Here is a 23606-nt window from a genome sequence, read left to right as displayed (position 1 = left end):
ATTAAACATCATATAATCCGTACACAGGTGCACCTTGTCCTGGGGACAATAAAAGGAGACTCTAAAATGTACAAAGTGCCACAGATGTCTCAAGTTTTGAGGGAGCGTGCAATTGGCATGCTGACTGCAGGAATGTCCACCAGAGTTGTTGCCATTGAAGTTGATGTTAGTTTCTCCACCATAAGCCGCCTCAACGTTGTTTTAGAGAATTTGGCAGTACGTCCAATCGGCCTCACAACAGCAGACCACGTGTATGGCGTCGTGTGGGCGAGCGGTTTGCTAATGTCAACGTTGTGAACAGAGGTGCACAATGGTGGCGGTGGGGTTATGGTTTGGGGCAGGTGGGCGAGCGGTCTGCTGATGTCAACGTTGAGAACAGAGTGTCCCGTGGTGGTGGAGGTGGGGTTATGGTATGGGGTAGGCTTAAACTACGGACAACGAACACAATTGCATTTTATCAATGGCAATTTGAATGCACAGAAATACCATGAGAATATTGTGAGGCCCATTGTGAGGCCCAGGTACTGAACTAACCTTCCGTTAGGGTCCAGGTACTGAACTAACCTTCCATTAGGGTCCAGGTACTGAACTAACCTTCCGTTAGGGTCCAGGTACTGAACTAACCTTCCGTTAGGGTCCAGGTACTGAACTAACCTTCCGTTAGGGTCCAGGTACTGAACTAACCTTCCGTTAGGGTCCAGGTACTGGACTAACCTTCCGTTAGGGTCCAGGTACCACCACTGCTGCTACTACAACTGCTGCTACCACTGCAACTATTGCTACTAATACCACTAATACTACTACTAATATTGCTGCTACAACTACCACTACTACTATTGCTACTAAAACTACCACCACTACCACTACTACTACTACTGCTGCAGCCTCCCGAGTGGCGCAGCAATCTAAGGCACTGCATCACAGTGCTAGCTACGTTACTACAGATCCTGGCTCGATACCAGGCTGTGTCGCAGACTCATGAGGCACAAATTGGCCCAGCGTCGTCCGGGTTAGGGGAGGGTTTGGCCGGCCGGGATGTCCTTGTCCCATTGCGCTCTAGCGACTCCTGTGGCGGGCCGGGCGCATGTACGCTGACACGGTCGCCAGGTGTACGGTGTTTCCTCTGACACATTGATGCGGCTGGTTTCCGGGTTAAGTGGGCATTATGTCAAGAAGCAGTGCGGCTTGGTTGGGTTGTGTTTCGGAGGACTCACGGCTCTCGACCTTCGCCTCTCCCGAGTCCGTACGGGAGTTGCAGTGATGGGACAAGACTGTAACTACCAATTGGATATGATGAAATTGGGGAGAAAATAGTTTAAAAATAAACTACTCCTGCCACCGCTACTGCTGCTACCGCCGCTGCTTGCTCCCGATGCCGCCGCTTGCTGCCGATGCTGCCGCCGCCACCACCACGTAGCCTAGTGGTTAGAGTGTTGGGCCAGTAACCGAAAGGTGGCTGGATCGAATCCCCGAGCTGACAAGGTAAAAATCTGTCGTTCTGCCCCTGAGCAAGGCAGTTAACCCACTGTTCCCCAGGCGCTGGGCAAGGCAGTTAACCCACTGTTCCCCGGGCCCTGAGCAAGGCAGTTAACCCACTGTTCCCCGGGCCCTGAGCAAGGCAGTTAACCCACTGTTCCCCTGAACAAGGCAGTTAACACACTGTTCCCCGGGCGCGGAAGATGTGGATGTTGATTAAAGCAGCCCTCCACACCTCTCTGATTCAGAGGGGGTTGGGTTAAATGTGGAAGACACATTTCAGTTGAATACATTCAGTTGTACAACTGACTAGGTATCGCCCTTTCACTTACTGCTGCTTCTTCTACTGCTACCACTGCTGCTACTACTATTATTGCATGGAACTCCATTCCTTCTCATATGTCTCAAATAAACAGCAAACCTGGTTTCAAAAAACAGATAAAGCAACACCTTACGGCACAACGCCTCTCCCCTATTTGATGGTTTGTGTGTACAATATGTATCGATTTGTAGGTTTAATGTGCCTTTTTTAAATTGTATTTATTGATGTAGTTCTGTCTTTGAGCTGTTCTTGTTTATTAATGTTCTGTATTATGTTTCCTGTTCTGTGTGGAACCCAGGAAGAGTAGCTAGTGCTTTCACAACAGCTAATGGGGATCCTAATAAAATACCAAAATACTACTATTACTGCTACGACTGCTGTTACCACCTCCACTACTACTATTACTGCTACTACTAGTACAGCTGCTGCTACTACTACCACTACTACTATTACTGCTACTACTAGTACAGCTGCTGCTACTACTACCACTACTACTATTACTGCTACTACTACCACTACTACTATTACTGCTACTACTAGTACAGCTGCTGCTACTACTACCACCACTACTGCTGCTACTACTACCACTACTACTATTACTGCTACTACTAGTACAGCTGCTGCTACTACTACCACCACTACTGCTGCTACTACTACCACTACTACTATTACTGCTACTACTAGTACAGCTGCTGCTACTACTACCACCACTACTGCTGCTACTACTACCACTACTACTATTACTGCTACTACTAGTACAGCTGCTGCTACTACTACCACCACTACTGCTGCTACTACTACCACTACTACTATTACTGCTACTACTAGTACAGCTGCTGCTACTACTACCACCACTACTGCTGCTACTACTACCACTACTACTATTACTGCTACTACTAGTACAGCTGCTGCTACTACTACCACCACTACTGCTGCTACTACTACCACTACTACTATTACTGCTACTACTAGTACTACTACTGCTACTACTACCACCACTACTGCTGCTACTACTACCACTACTACTATTACTGCTACTACTAGTACAGCTGCTGCTACTACTACCACCACTACTGCTGCTACTACTACCACTACTACTATTACTGCTACTACTAGTACAGCTGCTGCTACTACTACCACCACTACTGCTGCTACTACTACCACTACTACTATTACTGCTACTACTAGTACAGCTGCTGCTACTACTACCACCACTACTGCTGCTACTACTACCACTACTACTATTACTGCTACTACTAGTACAGCTGCTGCTACTACTACCACCACTACTGCTGCTACTACTACCACTACTACTATTACTGCTACTACTAGTACAGCTGCTGCTACTACTACCACCACTACTGCTGCTACTACTACCACTACTACTATTGCTGTTTCTACTACTAGTACAGCTGCTGCTACTACTACCACCACTACTGCTGCTACTACTACCACTACTACTATTACTGCTACTACTAGTACAGCTGCTGCTACCACTTGAACATTTTTAAAATGTACACTACAACACTCTAACATTAATTTACAAACAAAGCATTTGTGTTTAGTGAGTCCTCCAGATCAGAGGCAGTAGATGACCAGTGATGTTATCTTGATAAGTGTGTGAATTGAACCATTTTCCTGTCAGAATGTAACAAGTACTTTTGGGTGTCAGGGAGTAAAAAAATAACATTATTTTCTTTAGGAATGTAGTGAATTAAAAGTTGTAAAGATACTCCAAAAAACGACTTAAGTAGTATTTTAAAGTATTTTTACTTCAGTACTTTACACCACTGCTACTACATTCATTCTGAGAAAACCTACTAGCGTGAAATGGAGAGGAAGACAGCGAGAGAGGGAGGGAGAAGGAGGCATGGTAGGGAGAAGGAGGCATGGTAGGGAGAAGGAGGCATGGTAGGGAGCAGGAGGCATGGTAGGGAGAAGGAGGCATGGTAGGGAGAAGGAGGCATGGTAGGGAGAAGGAGGCATGGTAGAGAGAAGGAGGAAGGAATGAGGAGGGAAGGATTGCAGGAGGGAGGTAATTATTTAGTACATAATGTTTCTGCCACCGTCTCTAATGACCGAAAAGATCTTCTAGGAAAGCGATTACTCACCCCGTATTAAAATAAAAAAAAATCTTTAACGAGTCGAACGAGAGGGATTTACTCCAGACACCCGACAAGGCCCTCATCCCGCCATTCGCAGGAGAAAGAGACGGAGATATCGAGGACGAAGGTCGGGGTGCCATGTAAGGATCAGGCAGCGAGTGGGTAATTTGCCTTGACCATCGGTCCTATTAGCCAACGTACAATGGCTGGATAATAAATTAGACGAACTACAAGCACGTATATCCTACCAACGGGACATTAAAGACTAATAGCTTATGTTTCACCGAGTCGTGGCTGAACGACAACATGAATAACATACAGCTGGTGGGTTAAACACAGTATCGGCAGCATAGAACAGCGGTCTCTGGTAAGACAAGGGGTGGCGGTCTATGAATATCTGTAAACAACAGCAGGAAGTCTCGAGGTATTGCTCGCCTGAGGTAGAGTATCTCATGATAAGCTGTAGACCACACTATTCACCAAAATAGTTTTCATCTATATTCTTCGTAGTTGTCTATTTACCACCACAAACCGATGCTGGCACTAAGACGACACTCAATGACCTGTACAGGGCCATAAGTAAACAGGTAAATGCTCATCCAAAAGGTGGCGCTCCTAGTGGCCGGGGACTTTAATGCAGGGAAACTCAAATCCGTTTTACCAAATTTCTACCAGCATGTTAAATGTGCAACCAGAGAGAGAAAAAAAAAAACTCTAGACCACCTTTACTCCACACACAGAGACGCATACAAAGATCTCCCTCGCCCTCCATTTGGCCAATCTGACCATAATTCTATACTCCTGATTCCTGCATACAAGCAAAAACTGAAGCAGGAAACACCAGTGACTCGGTCAATAAAAAAGTGGTCAGATGAAGCAGATGCTAAGCTACAGGACTGTTTTGCTAGCAAAGACTGGAATATATTCTGGGATTCTTCCAATGGCATTGAGGAGTACATCACATCAGTCACTGGCTTCATCAATAAGTGCATTGAGGACGTCGTCCCCACAGTGACTGTACGTACATACCCCAACCAGAAGCCATGGATTACATGCAACATCCGCACTGAGCTAAAGGGTGGAGCTTCTGCTTTCAAGGAGAGGGACTCTAACCCGGAAGCTTATAAGCAATCCCACTATGCCCTTCGATGAACCATCAAACAGGCAAAGCGTCAATACAGGACTAAGATTGAATCGTACAACACCGTCTCCGAAACTCGTCAGATGTGGCAGGGCTTGCAAACTATTTGACTTCAAAAGGAAAGCACAGCCGAGAGCTGCCCAGTGACACGAGCCCACCAGACGAGCTAAATTACATATGCTCGCTTCGAGGCAAGAAACACTGAAAAATGCATGAAAGCATCAGCTGTTCCGGACGACTGCGCGATCACGCTCTCTGTAGCCGATGTGAGTAAGACCTTTAAACAGGTCAACATTCACAAGGCAGCAGGGCCAGATGGATTACCAGGACGTGTACTGCGAGCATGCACTGACCAACTGGCAAGTGTCTTCACTGACATTTTCAACCTCTCCCTCTCTGAGTCTGTAATACCTACATGTTTTTTAGCAGACCACCATAGTCCCTGTGCCAAAGAAAACGAAGGTAACCTGCCTAAATGATTACCGCCCCGTAGCACTCACATCTGTAGCCATGAAATGCTTTGAAAGGCTGGTCATGGCTCATATCAACACCATCATCCCAGAAACACTAGACCCACTCCAATTTGCATACCGCACCAACAGATCCACAGATGATGCAATCTCTATTGCACTCCACACTGCCCTTTCCCACCTGGATAAAAGGAACACCTATGTGAGAATGCTGTTCATTGACTACAGCTCAGCAATTAACTTCTTATGGCTGCAAGCCCGACGTCGGTACACTTATGACAACAGCCAGCTCAAGTGCAGGGCGCGAAATTCAAAATATATTTTTTTTTAATATTTAACTTTCACACATTAACAAGTCCAATACAGCATATGAAAGGTACACATCTTGTGAATCCAGCCAACATGTCCGATTTTTAAAATGTTTTACAGGGAAGACACAATATGTAAATCTATTAGCTAACCACGTTAGCAAAAGATACCACTTTTTTTACTCCACCAGTTTTTTACTCCATCAGTAGCTATCACAAATTCGAACAAATAAAGATATAAATAGCCACTAACCAAGAAACAACTTCATCAGATGACAGTCTGATAACATATTTATTGTATAGCATATGTTTTGTTAGAAAAATGTGCATATTTCAGGTATAAATCATAGTTTACATTGCAGCTACAATCAGAAATTGCACCGAAAGCAGACAGAATAATTACAGACACCAACGCCAAATAACTAAATACTCATCATAAAACATTTCTGAAAAATACATAGTGTACAGCAATTGAAAGACAGGCATCTTGTGATTCCAGCCAATATTTCCGATTTATCAAGTGTTTTACAGCGAAAACACAATATAGCGTTATATTAGCTTACCACAATAGCCAAAAACACAAGCAATTTCCCAGTAGCAAAAGTAAGCGATCGTAACAAACAAGCAAAAGATATATAATTTTTGACTAACCTTGATTTTCTTCCTCAGATGACAGTCCTATAACATCAGGTTATACATACACTTATGTTTTGTTCGAAAATGTGCATATTTAGAGCTGAAATCAATGGTTACACATTGTGCTAACTTAGCTACGTTTTCCCACTACGTCCGGATTTTCCTGACACTTTTTCTGACACACATATTCTGACCAAATAGCTATTCATAAACATAACTAAAAAATACATGTTGTATAGGAAATGATAGATCCATTAGTTCTTAATGAAATCGCAGTGTTAGAATTCTAAAAATAACTTCATTACGATATGCAGCTTCGGTATAGCTAGAGTACCCAAAGGTTGGGCGCCGACGACTAATTCACATGTACGACAGATATATGAAATAGCATCATAAAATGTTTCTTACTTTTGCTGATCTTCCATCAGAATCTTGGACAAGGTGTCCTTTGTCCAGAACAGTCGTTGTTTGGATTTAGAACGGCAACTTTCCCTCTTCATTTAGCATGCACACTAGCCAGGTGGCACGACGCTCTCCATGTCAACAAACGGAAGAGAACGGAACACGGCAAAACTCCCGAAAATTTTTTAATAATCTGATGAAACTATATTGAAAAAACATACTTTACGATGATATGGTCACATGTATCAAATAAAATCAAAGCCGGAGATATTAGTCGACTATAAAGGCAGCTAAACAGAAGGCAAATCCATGTCCCCCTGCGCGCTCTCTAGAAAACCGGAAATGAGGGATACGTCATACAAAGAGGATTTATTCCACTTCAGACCAAGATAAACACGAAATTTCTTCTCTCACCGCCTCTTGACATCCAGGGGAAGGTGTATGAAGTGCACGTAGACTCTTACGTATCATGCCCATGTATAGGCAGGAAGTAGAACAGAGCATCGATTTCAGACTTTCCACTTCCTGGTCAGGAAGTTTGTGCCAAATGAGTTCTGTTTGACTCACAGATATAATTCAAATGGTTTTAGAAACTAGAGAGTGTTTTCTATCCAATAGTAATAATAATATGCATATTGTACGAGCAAGAATTGAGTACGAGGCTGTTTGAAATGGGCACCTTTAATCAGAGCTACTCAATACTGCCCCTGCAGCCATAAAAAGTTAACACCATAGTGCCCACAAAGCTCATCACTAAGCTAAGGATCGTGGGACTAAACACCTCCCTCTGCAACTGGATCCTGGACTTCTTGATGGGCCGCCCCCAGGTGGTGAGGGTAGGTAACAACACATCCGCCACGCTGATCCTAAACACGAGGGCCCCTCAGGGGTGCGTGCTCAGTCCCCTCCTGTACTCCCTGTTCACTCATGACTGCACGGCCAGGCACGACTCCAACACCATCATTAAGTTTGCCGATGATACAACAGTGGTAGGCCTGATCACTGACAATGAGAAAGCCTATAGGGAGGTCAGAGACCTGGCCATGTAGTGCAAGGACAACAGCCTCTCCCTCAACGTAACCAAGACTAAGGAGATGATTGTGGACTACAGGAAAAGGAGGACCGAGCACGCCCCCATTCTCATCGACGGGGCTGCAGTGGAGCAGGTTGAGAGCTTCAAGTTCCTTGGCGTCCACATCACCAACAAACTAACATGGTCCAAGCACACCAAGACAGTCGTGAAGAGGGCACAACAAAACCTATTCCCCCTCAGGAGACTGAAAAGATTTGGCATGGGTCCTCAGATCCTCAGTAGGTTCTACAGCTGCACCATCGAGAGCATCCTGACTGGTTGCATTCCTGCCTGGTATGGCAACTACTCGACCTCCAAAAGCAAGGCACTACAGAGGGTAGTGCGTACGGCTCAGTACATCACCGGGGCCAAGCTTCCTGCCATCCAGGACCTCTATACCAAGCGGTGTCAGAGGAAGGACCTAAACATTGTCAAAGACTCCAGCCACCCCAGTCATAGACTGTTCTCTCTGCTACTGCACGGTGCCCCCGCACATTGACTCTGTACCGGGGTACCCCCTGTATATAGCCTCCACATTGGCTCTGTACCAGTACCCCCTGTATATAGCCTCCACATTCACTCTGTACCGGTACCCCCTGTATATAGCCTCCACATTGACTCTGTACCGTAACACCCTGTATATAGCCTCCACATTGACTCTGTACCGGTACCACCTGTATATAGCCTCCACATTGACTCTGTACTGGTACCCCCTGTATATAGCCTCCACATTGACTCTGTACTCGTACCCCCTGTATATAGCCTCCACATTGACTCTGTACCAGTACCACCTGTATATAGCCTCCACATTGACTCGGTACCGGTACCCCCTGTATATAGCCTCCACATTGACTCGGTACCGGTACCCCCTGTATATAGCCTCCACATTGACTCGGTACCGGTACCCCCTGTTTATAGCCTCCACATTGACTCTGTACCGGTACCCCCTGTATATAGCCTCCACATTGACTCTGTACCGGTACCCCCTGTATATAGCCTCCACACTGACTCTGTACCGGTACCCCCTGTATATAGCCTCCACATTGTCTCTGTACCGGTACCCCCCTGTATATAGCCTCCACATTGACTCTGTACCGGTACCCCCCTGTATATAGCCTCCACATTGACTCTGTACCGGTACCCCCTGTATATAGCCTCCACATTGACTCTGTACCGGTACCCCCTGTATATAGCCTCCACATTGACTCTGTACAGGTACCCCCTGTATATAGCCTCCACATTGACTCTGTACCGGTACCCCCTGTATATAGCCTCCACATTGACTCTGTACCGGTACCCCCTATATACAGCCTCACTATTGTCATTTTACTGCTACTCTTAACTACTTGTTACTTTTATTTCTTATTTTTAGCCATTTTTTACTTAACCAGCAATGCAGTTTTAAGAAAAATACATGTTAAGGCCTTGTAAGTAAAGCATTTCACTGTAAGGTCTACTACACCTGTTGTATTCGACACGTGACAAATACCATTTGATTTGAATTGACAGATGGGTAAAGCACTTTGTGACAACTGCCGAGTGTAAAAAGTGCTTTATAAAACACATTTGATTGATGTGAGACGGTAGGCAGGTCGTGTCCTATTACTCACCATTACATAACCATGGGTCTGTGAGTCACCAAACAGCCATCATGAGTCAGCTAACTTTACCGTCTGACTCAGAGACTCTAAAGACTACTATATTCATCCAGTCACCTTACACTTTGTATAACCTAAAATTACACACACACACACACACACACACACACACACACACACACACACACACACACACACACACACACACACACACACACACACACACACACACACAGGTTTCAATTGACTGATAACAGTGGAGGGCCTAGAGAAAACGACAAGCTCCATGGTAACTAAGAATCCATTTTTCTGTAAGCTATGGCGGCAGGTAGCTGAGAAACTGTAGCCTTGAGTGAAGATATAGATATATAGATACAGAACACCATTGTCAAAGTTAAAAACATAATTCCTCCTCCTCTTCAAACCTCAATGTTATTTAACCCCCAAGGTCGATGTCTGCATAATAAATAAAAAAAATGTCAGTTTAAACGAAATATATATTTTTAAGCCTTGGACACGGCTCGATCCTGCTCTTTAATTACTTGTTACTTTTATCTCTTATTCTTAGACGTATGTTTTTGAAACGGTATTGTTGGTTAAGGGCTCGTAAGAAAGCGTTTCATTGTGAGGTCTACAGCTGTTGTATTCGGCTGTGTGTGTCTAATAAAATTTGATGTCTCACTTCCACATCTGCGGTGAAAGCTGACAGAGCCTAGAGCTGTGTTTGTCAGACCCTGAGACATCCCGAACATCGGTCCTCTCACAAAATCGTCTGTAGCGTCCGCACGGTTTGGCCTACGAAACTATAACGCACCTCTATGGAAAGATGAGACTCTCACGAACAAGATGGTGTTCTCCGTTTCGCTCTACGATCCCCACAAGTGTCTTGGGTCTCATCTGAAATCGGTACAGACGATCTGCCAACTTCAGTCTGTAGCGTCCGAAGAGTTTGGGCTACACAGTAATATGACCCCTCTGTGGAAATGTGAGAATCTCCACAACAATGTTCCCTGTAAGCTACGGAGAAAAGCAATGGATTGAACTTCACTCAACTTGGACTGTTGGCAGTAGGTGCACCCGATTCAGCTGCCCTGCGCGCCCTGGGTAGGCCAACTGTTGCCATTTTGAACCATTTGATGTGTCTGAAGATACAAAACTCTGCCTTCCCGGTGGGCCCAGAGAGCAAATCAAGTGCACTATAGGCCTACCGCTGGACAATCAGATGGCTCAGATTACTTTGTCTGCAGTAACGTAGCAGAATTTTAGCAACCAGGAGATTTCAAAACCATGACTAGAGAGAGACTGTCAATGAATACAGCAAAGAGAGGCTGTTTTTTATGAGTGAGTTCATGTTTAAGTTCTTACTCGGCGCTGTCAACACTTTGTATTCAACACTTTTATAACCCATAAAATGCACGTTCTTCCTATTTCCACTCAGAGCTACAACCAGCACTGCAGCAGTAATGAATGAGTAGGTGTAACGGTCGTCTTGTGGTGAATGAGCGGACCAAGGCGCAGCGGGTGATGAATACATAATTAATTTATTAAATGAAAGACGAAACACGAAAACACTTGAACAAACTACAAAACAATAAACGAAGTAGACAGACCTGAACAAACGAACTTACATAAGAACACGAAGAACGCACGAAACAGGAACAGACTACCTAAAACGAACGAACAAACGAAACAGTCCCGTGTGGTATACACAGACACAGGAACAATCACCCACCAACAAACAGTGAGAACAGCCTACCTTAATATGGTTCTCAATCAGAGGAAACGTCAAACACCTGCCTCTAATTGAGAACCATATCAGGCAACACATTAACCCAACATAGAAACACATAACCTAGACTACTCACCCCAACTCACGCCCTGACCAACTAAACACATACAAAAACAACAGAAAACAGGTCAGGAACGTGACAGTAGGAAAGTGTATCTATAGGCTTGCCTTGTTATTATTAGCGGCTTGGGTCTGTTTTAATATCGAGGAATATTTCACTTTCTCTGTTCATAGGAGTAACAACATGAATTGGTGCACGAGGCAGAAATAATGCGGTGCGACTCGAGTTTCGCCATCAGCTGGAAGACGGTGTCCCTTTTTGGTCAGTGTCAGTGGAGGAAAGAGAGAGCGGAGGGGATGTTGAGAGTCGGACCCTCAGTCTTCTGCTCTCTCTCTCCGCTGAGACTGAGCATCAGATGCAGGCACCATCAGCCCAGTAAAATAAAAACTCTATTATTTACTGTAAATATGCTCACTCAGCTGTGCCTCAAAAGTATTACAACAACGGATCTATTACCGTGTGATCATACAGCCTACCTCTCATTTTTTTAATATAGATAGTCTTAAATGGCCCGAACAACAATGCATTGGCAGGGCAATTCAATCAAAGCCAGTATGCAGTGATAATGTATTGGGCCTATAGTTTACTGCACAAACCTCATTGCTACAGAACTGGTTACATAGGCTTACGTTTTTTAAGTCATGTAAAAAAAAAAAAAAATCTGAACTTGTATTTTGACTCAAAGTGATCTTGACTCAGAAAAGGTTGGCGACCACTTTTCTAGAATGTTCTCTGTTAACACTATCAACGTTTCCCTTTACTGTGGCAAATGTCATCGAATCAATGCAATATTAGCCACTTTCAATGCAACATAACGAAACAAAAACTATTAAAGGGAATTTGTAGAAGGCAGAACGCATCAGAGTAGGATTCTATTGCATTGACACACATGACTCAATCAATACTCTACACAGACCGGGGAGGCATAACCAATCAGAGCTGCAGTAGGCCTATTTACAAATAGACCATTGCCATATATGGATCTGTTCCATTCACTTTGAACTGGACTGTGTTTACAGCATGAGCGGTCGTGAGTAGATGAGCTTGTTTTGAGATCAAAGCCAGAGCTGCACATTTTGTTCATATCCTTTGCCAGTTAGTGAGTTATTAGCCCAGTTATAGATCATTTGTAGTCAACAATAGGGTGAATGATTGCTTCCTAGAAGAACACAAAACATCTACATTTCTAGACATTTTATTTTGTAGTAGTTTCTTGTATCAAAACACAAAAACATGTTCAGTCACCTCCTTGTCTGAAGGACAAGTGAATAAACAGGTCAATGTCAAGCTCTGCATGTTCTTTTTCCAAAAGTCTCAGGTGCAACGGGACTTAAAATCCTAAATCCAATAGCTAAATGATTCTTGGTATGACCATCTTAAAACAATTCCATATAGCTTAGTAGACCCCCCCCCCCCCTCTCCATCTTAGATTGTGCTTAGACTCTTATGGGTTAATAACTACTGCCATTGTGCCGTTGAGCAAGGCACTAACTTAATTACTTAAAGATGCACTATGCAGAAATCGCTCCGCCATTTCCTGGTTGCTAAAATTCTAATAGTTCACCTAATTTCAGTTTATGTTACAAAACAAGCAAGTACAGTGTAGAGAATCATTGTACCGTCTAAACCCGCTGTGAAATATATGTTCAGCTGTTTGAAGATGGTGTACAAAACCTAAAGTAAAATTGTAAGAACGGGAAAGCATAGAAATGGCCCACATAGAACAGATCTACCTCTTCGAAAGACTTACTTTCAATGAGAAATACATTAGTTATAAGATCTGTCAATGTGAATTTACCCCAAAATGTATATATAGTAGCTTCAAAAAAAAGTGGGGGGGGGGGGCGCTGATCTGCATTTCATTTACAGGTAACTGCCAAAATAAAGGAAACACCAACATATAGTGTCTTAATAGGACGTTGGGCCTCCACTAGTCAGAACAGCTTCGATGCACCTTGTCATAGGTTCTAAGTGTCTGGATCTCTACTGGAGGGATGGGACACCATTTCTTCCAGGACAAATTCCATCATTTGGTGTTTTGTTGACGGTGGTGGAAAACGCCGTCTCGGGCGCCGCTCCAGAATCTCCCGTAAGTCTTCAATTGGGTTGAGATCTGCTGACTGCGACGGCCATGGTATACGGTTTACATCTTTTTTCATGCACGTCAAACCTTTCAGGTGACCACTCGTGCCCTGTGGACGGGGGCATTGTCATCCTATGGGGGCATAGCCATGGTAGCCAAAATAATGGCCTGGCCAGCATTTTTATACAGGACCCTGAGCATGATGGGATGTTAATTGCTTAATAATCTCAGGAACCACACCTGTGCGGAAGCACCTGCTTTCAATATACTTTGTATCCCTCATTTACTCGAGTGTTTCCTTTATTCTGGCAGTTACCTGTGTGTGTATGTGTACGGTTGGCTCGATTTACAAAGGCTGTCCAATTCTGTTTTTATTTTGCCAATAATCAATCTTTTGAACAACATGATCAGATATTTTGCCAATAACTGTGCGAAAGATTAGAATTGGGCTGCCTGTGTAAACGCAGCCTTTGGCTACTCTGACAGACAGTACTCAATGCCATCCATGCAAAATAGACCAATAAAGGAAGTATTGTACCTTGCTCCTTGATCTGTCGTATCTGTTTGACAGTCTCCTTGAGGATAGCACATTTGTCAGGCTTGACGTTGAAGTTATCGATGTCGTTGAAGTTGGCGAATATCAGCTCGGCCAGCTCCTCGATGTACTTGTTCTCATGCTCGCGGTTTCTCTTCTCGTTGCTTCGTTTGAGGCTGTGGAGACAAGGGGGGTAACGAGAAGGCCAGAGTGAGACGAGTTCCATGATATAATATAACAGAATGTGTTCCATGATATAATATAACAGAATGTGTTCCATGATATAATATAACAGAATGTGTTCCATGATATAATATAACAGATTGTGTTCCATGATATAATATAACCAGTTGATAGTACAGAATGTGTTCCATGATATAATATAACCAGTTGATAGTACAGAATGTGTTCCATGATATAATATAACCAGTTGATAGTACAGAATGTGTTCCATGATATAATATAACCAGTTGATAGTACAGAATGTGTTCCATGATATAATATAACCAGTTGATAGTACAGATTTAAATGGCACTTGTTTTTGTATTGGCTGAATATACAAAACATTAAGAACACCTGCTCTTTCCATGACATAGACTGACCAGGTAAATCAGGTGAAATGGTCCACCACCCAAAGGACATCCAGCCAACTTAACACAACTGTGGGAATCATTGGAGTCAACATGGGCCAACATCTGTGGAACGCCCCCATATACACCGAGTGTACAAAACAGTAAGACACATCCCTAATATTGAGTTGCACCCCCTTTTGCCCTCAGAACCAAATTCATTTGTCGGGGCATGGACTCTACAAGGTGTCAAAAGCGTTCCACAGGTTGGCTGGATGTCCTTTGGGTGGTGGACCATACTTGATACACACGGGAAACTTGAGTGTGAAAAACCCAGCAGAGTTGAATTTCTTGACACACACCGGTGCGCCTGGCACCTACTACAATACTCTGTTCAAATGGGGCTCCCGAGTGGCGCAGCGGTCTAAGGCACTGCATCTTAGAGCTAGAGACGTCACTACAGATCCTGGTTTGATTCCAGGCTGTATCACAACCGGTCGTGATTGGGAGTCCCATTAGGGCGGCGCACAATTGGCCCAGCGTCGTCCAGGCCGTCATTGTAAATAAGAACTTGTTCTTAACCCGACTTGCCTGGTTAAATACATTTTTAAAAATGCACTTAAATACCCTCTGAATGGCACACATACACAATCTATGTCTCAAGACTTAAACATCCATCTTTAACCCGTCTCCTCCACTTCATATATACCGATTGAAGTGGATTTAACAAGTGACATCAATAAGGGATCATATCTTTCACCTGGATTCACCTGGTCAGTCTATGTCATGGAAAGAGCAGGTGTTCTTAATGTTTTGTACACTCAGTGTAAATATAGGTCTCTTTTTTTTGTTTAGGCAAGAAGTTAAAATCAAAACAACAAACGTTTGAAAGGCAAGATAGGCGACAGGTGTCCTACCTGAGTTCCAATTAGAGGAGAACCATGGGGTTGGCATTGAGCCATACCTTTAGTTAAATAAGAGGTCTCTCTGACCTGGGTTCTAGTACCCTGTCCAGGGAACATCCATCATGCTGCCTCACGCTACAGAAACGGGGCCATTCTGTCTTGACCAAAGCTACTTACAGACCTGGGTTAGGTTTTTGAGTAGTCTACAGTAAAGTTACAAAGTCACAAGAGTCTAGGGCTGGGCGATATGGCCAAAATATTATATCACAGTATTTTTTAATTTTTTATAAATTGGACGATATGACGGTATTTTTAGTTTTTAAATAATAAAAGTTGTACATTTGCTTTATGAGTAGTGAGGGATCCCAGGGTGCTTTATGAGTAGTGAGTGATCCCAGGGTGCTTTATGAGTAGTGAGGGATCCTAGGGTGCTTTATGAGTAGTGAGGGATCCTAGGGTGCTTTATGAGTAGTGAGTAGTGATCCCAGGGTGCTTTATGAGTAGTGAGTGATCCCAGGGTGCTTTATGAGTAGTGAGTGATCCCAGGGTGCTTTATGAGTAGTGAGTGATCCCAGGGTGCTTTATGAGTAGTGAGTGATCCCAGGGTGCTTTATGAGTAGTGAGTGATCCCAGGGTGCTTTATGAGTAGTGAGTAGTGATCCCAGGGTGCTTTATGAGTAGTGAGGGATCCTAGGGTGGCAACACATATATTCTAAGTGATTTCAATGAGTCTTTCTCCATTCTGATTGGTTTATACTGTTCAATTCAACCAAAACAAATTCCAGCACTTTTATCATGTCTGCATTTCCTGCACTCAGTTGCAGCGGTGGAAAAAGTACCCAGTTGTCAGACTTGAGTAAAAGTAAAGATACGTTAATAGAAAATGACTCAAGTAAAACTGAAAGTCACCCAGTAAAATACTACTTGAGTAAAAGCATTTGGTTTTAAATATACTTAAGTATCAAAAATAAATGTAATTTATAAAATGTACTTAAGTTTCAATAGTAAAAATATAAACAATTTAAAACTCCTTATATTAAGCAAACCATATGGCATCATTTTCTAGGTTTTTAAAATGTATTTACAGATAGCCAGGGGCACACTCCAACACTCAGACATAATTTACAAACAAAGCATTTGTGTTTAGTGAGTCCTCCAGATCAGAGGCAGTAGATGACCAGGGATGTTCTCTTGATAAGTGTGTGAATTGGACAATTTTCCTGTCCTGCTAAGCATTCAAAATGTAACGAGTACTTTTAGGTGTCAGTGAAAATGTATGGAGTAAAAACTACAGTATTTTCTTTAGGGATGTATTGAAGTAAAAGTAAAAAGTACTATAAAATAGTAAAGTAATGTACAGTCATGGCCAAAAGTTTTGAGAATTACACAAATATTAATTTTCACAAAGTCTGCTGCCTCAGTTTGTATGTTGGCAATTTGCATACACTCCAGAATGTTATGAAGAGTGATCAGATGAATTGCAATTAATTGCCATGCAAATGAACTGAATCCCCCAAAAACATTTCCACTGCATTTCAGCCCTGCCACAAAAGGACCAGGTGACATCATGTCAGTGATTCTCTCATTAACACAGGTGTGAGTGTTGACGAGGACAAGGCTGGAGATCACTCTGTCATGCTGATTGAGTTCGAATAACAGACTGGAAGCTTCAAAAGGAGGGTGGTGCATCCTCTGTCAACCATGGTTACCTGCAAGGAAACACGTGCCGTCATCATTGCTTTGCACAAAAAAAGGCTTCACAGGCAAGGATAGCGCTGCCAGTAAGATTGCACCTAAATCAACCATTTATCGGATCATCAAGAACTTCAAGGAGAGCGGTTCAATTGTTGTGAAGAATGCTTCAGGGCGCCCAAGAAAGTCCAGCAAGCGCCAGGACCGTCTCCTAAAGTTGATTCAGCTGTGGGATCGGGGCACCACCAGTACACAGCTTGCTCAGGAGTGGCAGCAGGCAGGTGTGAGTGCATCTGCTCGCACAATGAAGGCGAAGACTTTTGGAGGATGGCCTGGTGTCAAGAAGGGCAGCAAAGAAGCCACTTCTCTCCAAGAAAAACATCAGGTACAGACTGATATTCTGCAAAAGGTACAAGGATTGGATTGCTGAGGACTGGGGTAAAGTCATTTTCTCTGATGAATCCCCTTTCCGATTGTTTGGGGCATCCGGAAAAAAGCTTGCCCGGAGAAGACAAGGTGAGCGCTACCATCAGTCCTGTGTCATGCCAACAGTAAAGCATCCTGAGACCATTCATGTGTGGGGTTGCTTCTCAGCCAAGGGAGTGGGCTCACTCACAATCTTGCCTAAGAACACAATAAAGAATAGTACCAACACATCCTCCGAGAGCAACTTCTCCCAACCATCCAGGCACAGTTTGGTGATGAACAATACCTTTTCCAGCATGATGGAGCACCTTGCCATAAGGCAAAAGTGATAACTAAGTGGCTCGTGGAACAAAACATTGATATGTTGGGTCCATGGCTAGGAAACTCCCCAGACCTTAATCCCATTGAGAACTTGTGGTCAATCCTCAAGAGGTGGGTGGACAAACAAAAACCCACAAATTCTGACAAACTCCAAGCATTGATTATGCAAGAATGGGCTGCCATCAGTCAGGATGTGGCCCAGAAGTTAATTGACAGCATGCCAGGGCAGATTGAAGAGGTCTTGAAAAAAAAGGGTCAACACTGCAAATATTGACTCTTTGCATCAACTTCATGTAATTGTCAATAAAAGCCTTTGACACTTATGAAATGCTTGTAATTAAAATTCAGTATTCCATAGTAACATCTGACAAAAATATCTAAAGACACTGAAGCAGCAAACTTTGTGGAAATTAATATTTGTGTCATTCTCAAAACTTTTGGCCACGACTGTACAGATAACAAAAAAAACAACTTAAGTAGTACTTGAAAGTATTTTTACTTAAGTACTTTACACCACTGCTCAATTGAGGTAATTTCCACACAGCCACGTAGAGCTGCACGATATGGGCAAATAATCTAGTATTTTTAACCAAATGTTGCAATTGCGATTTGACTTGCGAATTAGAGCAAAACTGTTGGAATCATGGAAATATAATGACTATTCTAATTCTATAGTTAGAATATAATAGTGGGCACTTTGAATACAGTGTTGTTTGAGATGACAATGAATTAAAATGCCAGGGAGGAGTTATTGTGATAGGGTAGGAACTAAAGTGTTGATAAGTGTTTCCTAGGGGACCCTATAAGCTTTGGCTACATTGAATAGCTACTTCATGTAGGTAACATATTCTTTCTTTGCATATTCTTATTTTATTTAGAAGATACTGTTGCACAAACAACATGCTGATTTAGGTCTACACCATCACTGGTATTATCAGGCTGTATTAGCTAGCTACGTTTGCTCTTACTCAGTACATTTATTAGCTAGCTAGCTATTAGCATTAGCGGCTAACAATTAGCATCTCACAAGATTTAGGGCAACATCCTAAGAAAAGACAAACTAGCTGTTTGCTGATATAAGAAACACAAACTAATAGTGTCATTATAGAACGCTAGTGGATTTATATTACGAAGCAAAGTGAAAACAGCATTGTTGTCGTCAACATTGTTGCATGTGCTGCGTTGACCAGGCAGACTGAACGCGAGTGTCTCGTGGTCGAGGAACATCAAATGCGCACCTTGAGTGACAGGGGGCGTGGCTAGGTCTGTGTGGAAAGTAGTACGGAGAGAAAGAGCCGGAAAGAGATGACTCAAGTAGTGAATTAAACTATACAAATGTACATTACACACGGCGTATCCCATTTAACAAACCCAAACATTCAAATACCGGTATAGAAGGTAAAGTAACAACCCAAACCGGTCCCTGCATCAATACCGGTATATCATCAAATACGGTATACCGCCCCAGCCCTACAATAGCCTACTGTAAAGCCACAGTAAGACTAAAGTAGTTAGTGTGGTACAGTGGTAGTAAAGAAGTGTGTACCTGGGACCCAGTAGGTCAGAGGAACGTTCTTTGCGTTTCCGTGACTCGGCCCTGGCAGCAGGGTCCGAGAGGTTTTCATCGACGCCACTCATCCTCACTGCATATCAGCGTCTGTGGAGACAACACACACAGAGAGAACAGTTATATAGACAACAATCATCCACCTACCAAGAGTGGTTAGAGAAACACACTAATGTACCAGCAGCTGTCAGAGAAAGACCACACTAATGTACCAACAGCTGTCAGAGAAAGACCACACTAATGTACCAGCATCTGTCAGAGAAAGACCACACTAATGTACCAACAGCTGTCAGAGAAAGACTACACTAATGTACCAGAAGCTGTCAGAGAAAGACCAGACTAATGTACCAGCAGCTGTCAGAGAAAGACCACACTAATGTACCAACAGCTGTCAGAGAAAGACCACACTAATGTACCAGCAGCTGTCAGAGAAAGACCACACTAATGTACCAGCATCTGTCAGAGAAAGACCACACTAATGTACCAGCAGCTGTCAGAGAAAGACCACACTAATGTACCAACAGCTGTCAGAGAAACACACTAATGTACCAACAGCTGTCAGAGAAAGACCACACTAATGTACCAGCAGCTGTCAGAGAAAGACCACACTAATGTACCAGCAGCTGTCAGAGAAAGACCACACTAATGTACCAACAGCTGTCAGAGAAAGACCACACTAATGTACCAACAGCTGTCAGAGAAACACACTAATGTACCAACAGCTGTCAGAGAAAGACCACACTAATGTACCAGCAGCTGTCAGAGAAAGACCACACTAATGTACCAGCAGCTGTCAGAGAAAGACCACACTAATGTACCAACAGCTGTCAGAGAAAGACCACACTAATGTACCAGCAGCTGTCAGAGAAAGACCACACTAATGTACCAGCAGCTGTCAGAGAAAGACCACACTAATGTACTAGCAGCTGTCAGAGAAAGACCACACTAATGTACTAGCAGCTGTCAGAGAAAGACCACACTAATGTACCAACAGCTGTCAGAGAAAGACCACACTAATGTACCAGCAGCTGTCAGAGAAAGACCACACTAATGCATAAAAAGGTACTTAACCCAAAATGACACTCTTCCCCAAATCCCATCTCCAAGTGAACTAGGGTGGCTCATTCAGATGTTGGGCTGTCTGCCCTATTCCGGGGTGCACACACTAGAGGTCGACCGATTAATTAGGGCGATTTCAACTTTTCATAACAATCGGTAATCGGCATTTTTGGACACCGATTATGGCCGATTACATTGCACTCCACGAGGAGACTGCGTGGCAGGCAGACTACCTGTTACGCGAGTGCAGCAAGGAGCCATGGTAAGTTGCTAGCTAGCATTAAACTTCTCTTATAAAAAACAATCAATCAATCTTAACATAATCACTAGTTAACTACACATGGTTGATGCTATTACTAGTTTACCTAGCTTGTCCTGCGTTGCATATAATCAACGCGGTGCCTGTTAATTTATCATCGAATCACAGCCTACTTCGCCAAACGGGTGATGATTTAACAAGCGCATTTGCGAAAAAAGCACTGTCGTTGCACCAATGTACCTAACCACAAACATCAACGCCTTTCTTAAAATCAATACACAAGTATATATTTTTAAACCTGCATATTTAGTTAATATTGCCTGCTAACATGAATTTCTTTTAATTAGGTAAATTGTGTCACTTCTCTTGCGTTCTGTGCAAGCAGAGTCAGGGTATATGCAGCAGTTTGGGCCGCCTGGCTCGTTGCGAACTGTGTGAAGTCCATTTAGTCCTAACAAAGACCGCAATTAATTTTCCAGAATTTTACATAATTATGACATAACATTGAAGGTTGTGCAATGTAACAGCAATATTTAGAATTAGGGTTGCCACCCGTTCGATAAAATACGGAACGGTTTCGTATTTCACTGAAAGAATAAACGTTTTGTTTTGTCGAAATGACGGATTTGACCATATTAATGACCTAAGGCTCGTATTTCTGTGTGTTTACTATATTATAATTAAGTCTATGATTTGATATTTGATAGAGCAGTCTGACTAAGTGGTGGTAGGCAGCAGCAGGCTCATAAACATTCATTCAAACAGCACTATAGCATTGCACTGTTTATGACTTCAAGCCTATCAACTCCCGAGATTAGGCTGTCATTACTATAGTGCCTATAAGAACATCCAATAGTCAAAGTCAAATGGTATAGAGAGAAATAGTCCTATAATAACTACAACCTAAAACTTCTTCGGTATCGGCTTTTTTTGGTCCTCCAATAATCGTGATTTAAAAATCATAAATCGGTCGACCTCTAGCACACACACACTTGCACTACGTGCATGCACGCCCGCAGGAACACACACACACACACACATGCACGCCCGCAGGAACACACACACACACACGCATGCACGCCCGCAGGAACACACACACACGTGCCCCTATGCTGGTGGAATTGGTTGATCCGATACAAGAGGAACGAGCGAAAGTGGAGCGGAGATTCAATTATTTCCTTCTGATGGTGCTCTTCTCCCCAGAGAGACTGAAACGAGAGCACAGAAAGACAGAGAGAGAAAGATAAGCTTTCACTATGTACAGACTCAGTGAGCATAGCCTTGCTATTGAGAAAGGCCGCCGTAGGCAGACCTGGCTCTCAAGAGAAGACAGGCTATGTGCACACTGCCCACAAAATGAGGTGGAAACTGAGCTGCACTTCCTAACCTCCTGCCAAATGTATGAACATATTAGAGACCCATATTTCCCTCAGATTGCACGGATGCACAAAGCATTCAAAAACAAATCCAATTTTGATAAACTCCCATATCTACTGGGTGAAATACCACAGTGTGACATCACAGCAGCAAGATTTGTGACCTGTTGCCACAAGAAAAGGGCAACTAGTGAAGAACAAACACCATTGTAAATACAACCCATATTTATGCTTATTTTTTTTGCCTTTTGTACTTTAACCATTTCCACATATGACATTTTAAATGTCTTTATTCTGTTGGAACTATTGTGAGTGTAATGTTTTAATGTTTAATTTGTATTGTTTATTTCCCTTTCGTTTATTATCTAGTTTGGCAATATTAACATATGTTTCCCATGCCAATAAATCCCTTGAATTGAGAGTGAGAGAGAGAATGAAAGAATGCGAGAGAGAGAAAGAAAGAAAGAGGGAAAGAGAGAGAGGAAGAGACGGAGAGAGAGAGACGGAGAGAGAGAGACGGAGAGAGAGAGACGGAGAGAGATAAACGGAGAGAGAGAGACAGAGAGAGATAAACGGAGAGAGAGAGACGGAGAGACGGAGAGAGAGAGAGAGACGGAGAGAGAGAGAGACGGAGAGAGAGCGAGAGAGACGGCGAGAGAGAGACGGAGAGAGAGAGAGACGGAGAGAGAGACGGAGAGACGGAGAGAGAGAGAGACGTAGAGAGAGAGACAGAGAGAGAGAGAGAGAGAGACAGAGAGAGAGAGACGGAGAGAGACGGAGAGAGAGAGACGGGGAGAGAGAGACGGAGAGAGAGAGACATCAAATTTTACAACCATCTAAAAACAAGTGACCCTAAAACATTCCATCACACAGCTCTACAATGTCAAGAGATGAAACCAGAGAAGAGTCCCCTCAGCCAGCTGGTTCTGAGGCTCAGTTCACCAACCCAAACCAACCCCATAGAGCCTCGGGACAGCCCTCAGAAAATCTGGCCCAACCAAATCATCACAAAACAAAAAGAAAAATATATAACCTATTGGAAAGACACCACAAAAAATCAAAGTAAACTTCAATGCTATTTGGCTCTAAACAGACAGTACATGGTGGCAGACTATCTGACCACTGTGACTGATAGAAAACTGAGGAAAACATTGACTAGGTACAGACTCAGTGAGCACCGTCTGGCTATAGAGACCGGTCGTCACAGACAAACCTGGCTGCCCAGAGAGGACAGGCTGTGCTCACTCTGCTCCAGGGGAGAGGTAGAGACAGAGGTGCATTTCCTACTACACTGTGACAAATACTCAGACCTAAGAGCATATTTCTTTCCCAAAATTATAACTCAATACAAAGAATTTGAAACTATAAAAGATGAAGAAAAAATCTAATATTTATTGGGTGAAAAGCCAAAATGTGCAGTTTTGGCAGCCAAAT

The 23606-nt window shown here is 43.3% G+C and overlaps 1 protein-coding gene across 1 annotated transcript in view; it reads right to left on the bottom strand.

The window, feature by feature from the left end:
• LOC120027928 (nuclear receptor coactivator 2-like) overlaps positions 1-23606 on the bottom strand; it is a 130048-nt gene that overhangs the window by 20139 nt on the left and 86303 nt on the right. The window contains exons 2-3 of the mRNA XM_038973021.1: positions 19458-19568; positions 14002-14174 (exon numbers count right to left, since the gene is read on the bottom strand). Of these exons, the coding sequence (XP_038828949.1) occupies positions 14002-14174; positions 19458-19549 (265 nt within the window). The 5' untranslated portion in view covers positions 19550-19568. The remainder of the gene's footprint in view (positions 1-14001; positions 14175-19457; positions 19569-23606) is intronic.

The sequence above is a fragment of the Salvelinus namaycush genome, chromosome 33, assembly GCF_016432855.1.
Source record: "Salvelinus namaycush isolate Seneca chromosome 33, SaNama_1.0, whole genome shotgun sequence".
Lineage (NCBI taxonomy): Eukaryota > Metazoa > Chordata > Actinopteri > Salmoniformes > Salmonidae > Salvelinus > Salvelinus namaycush.
Note: the sequence above shows the minus strand (reverse complement) of the source record. Positions and strands in the feature narration are given on the sequence as shown.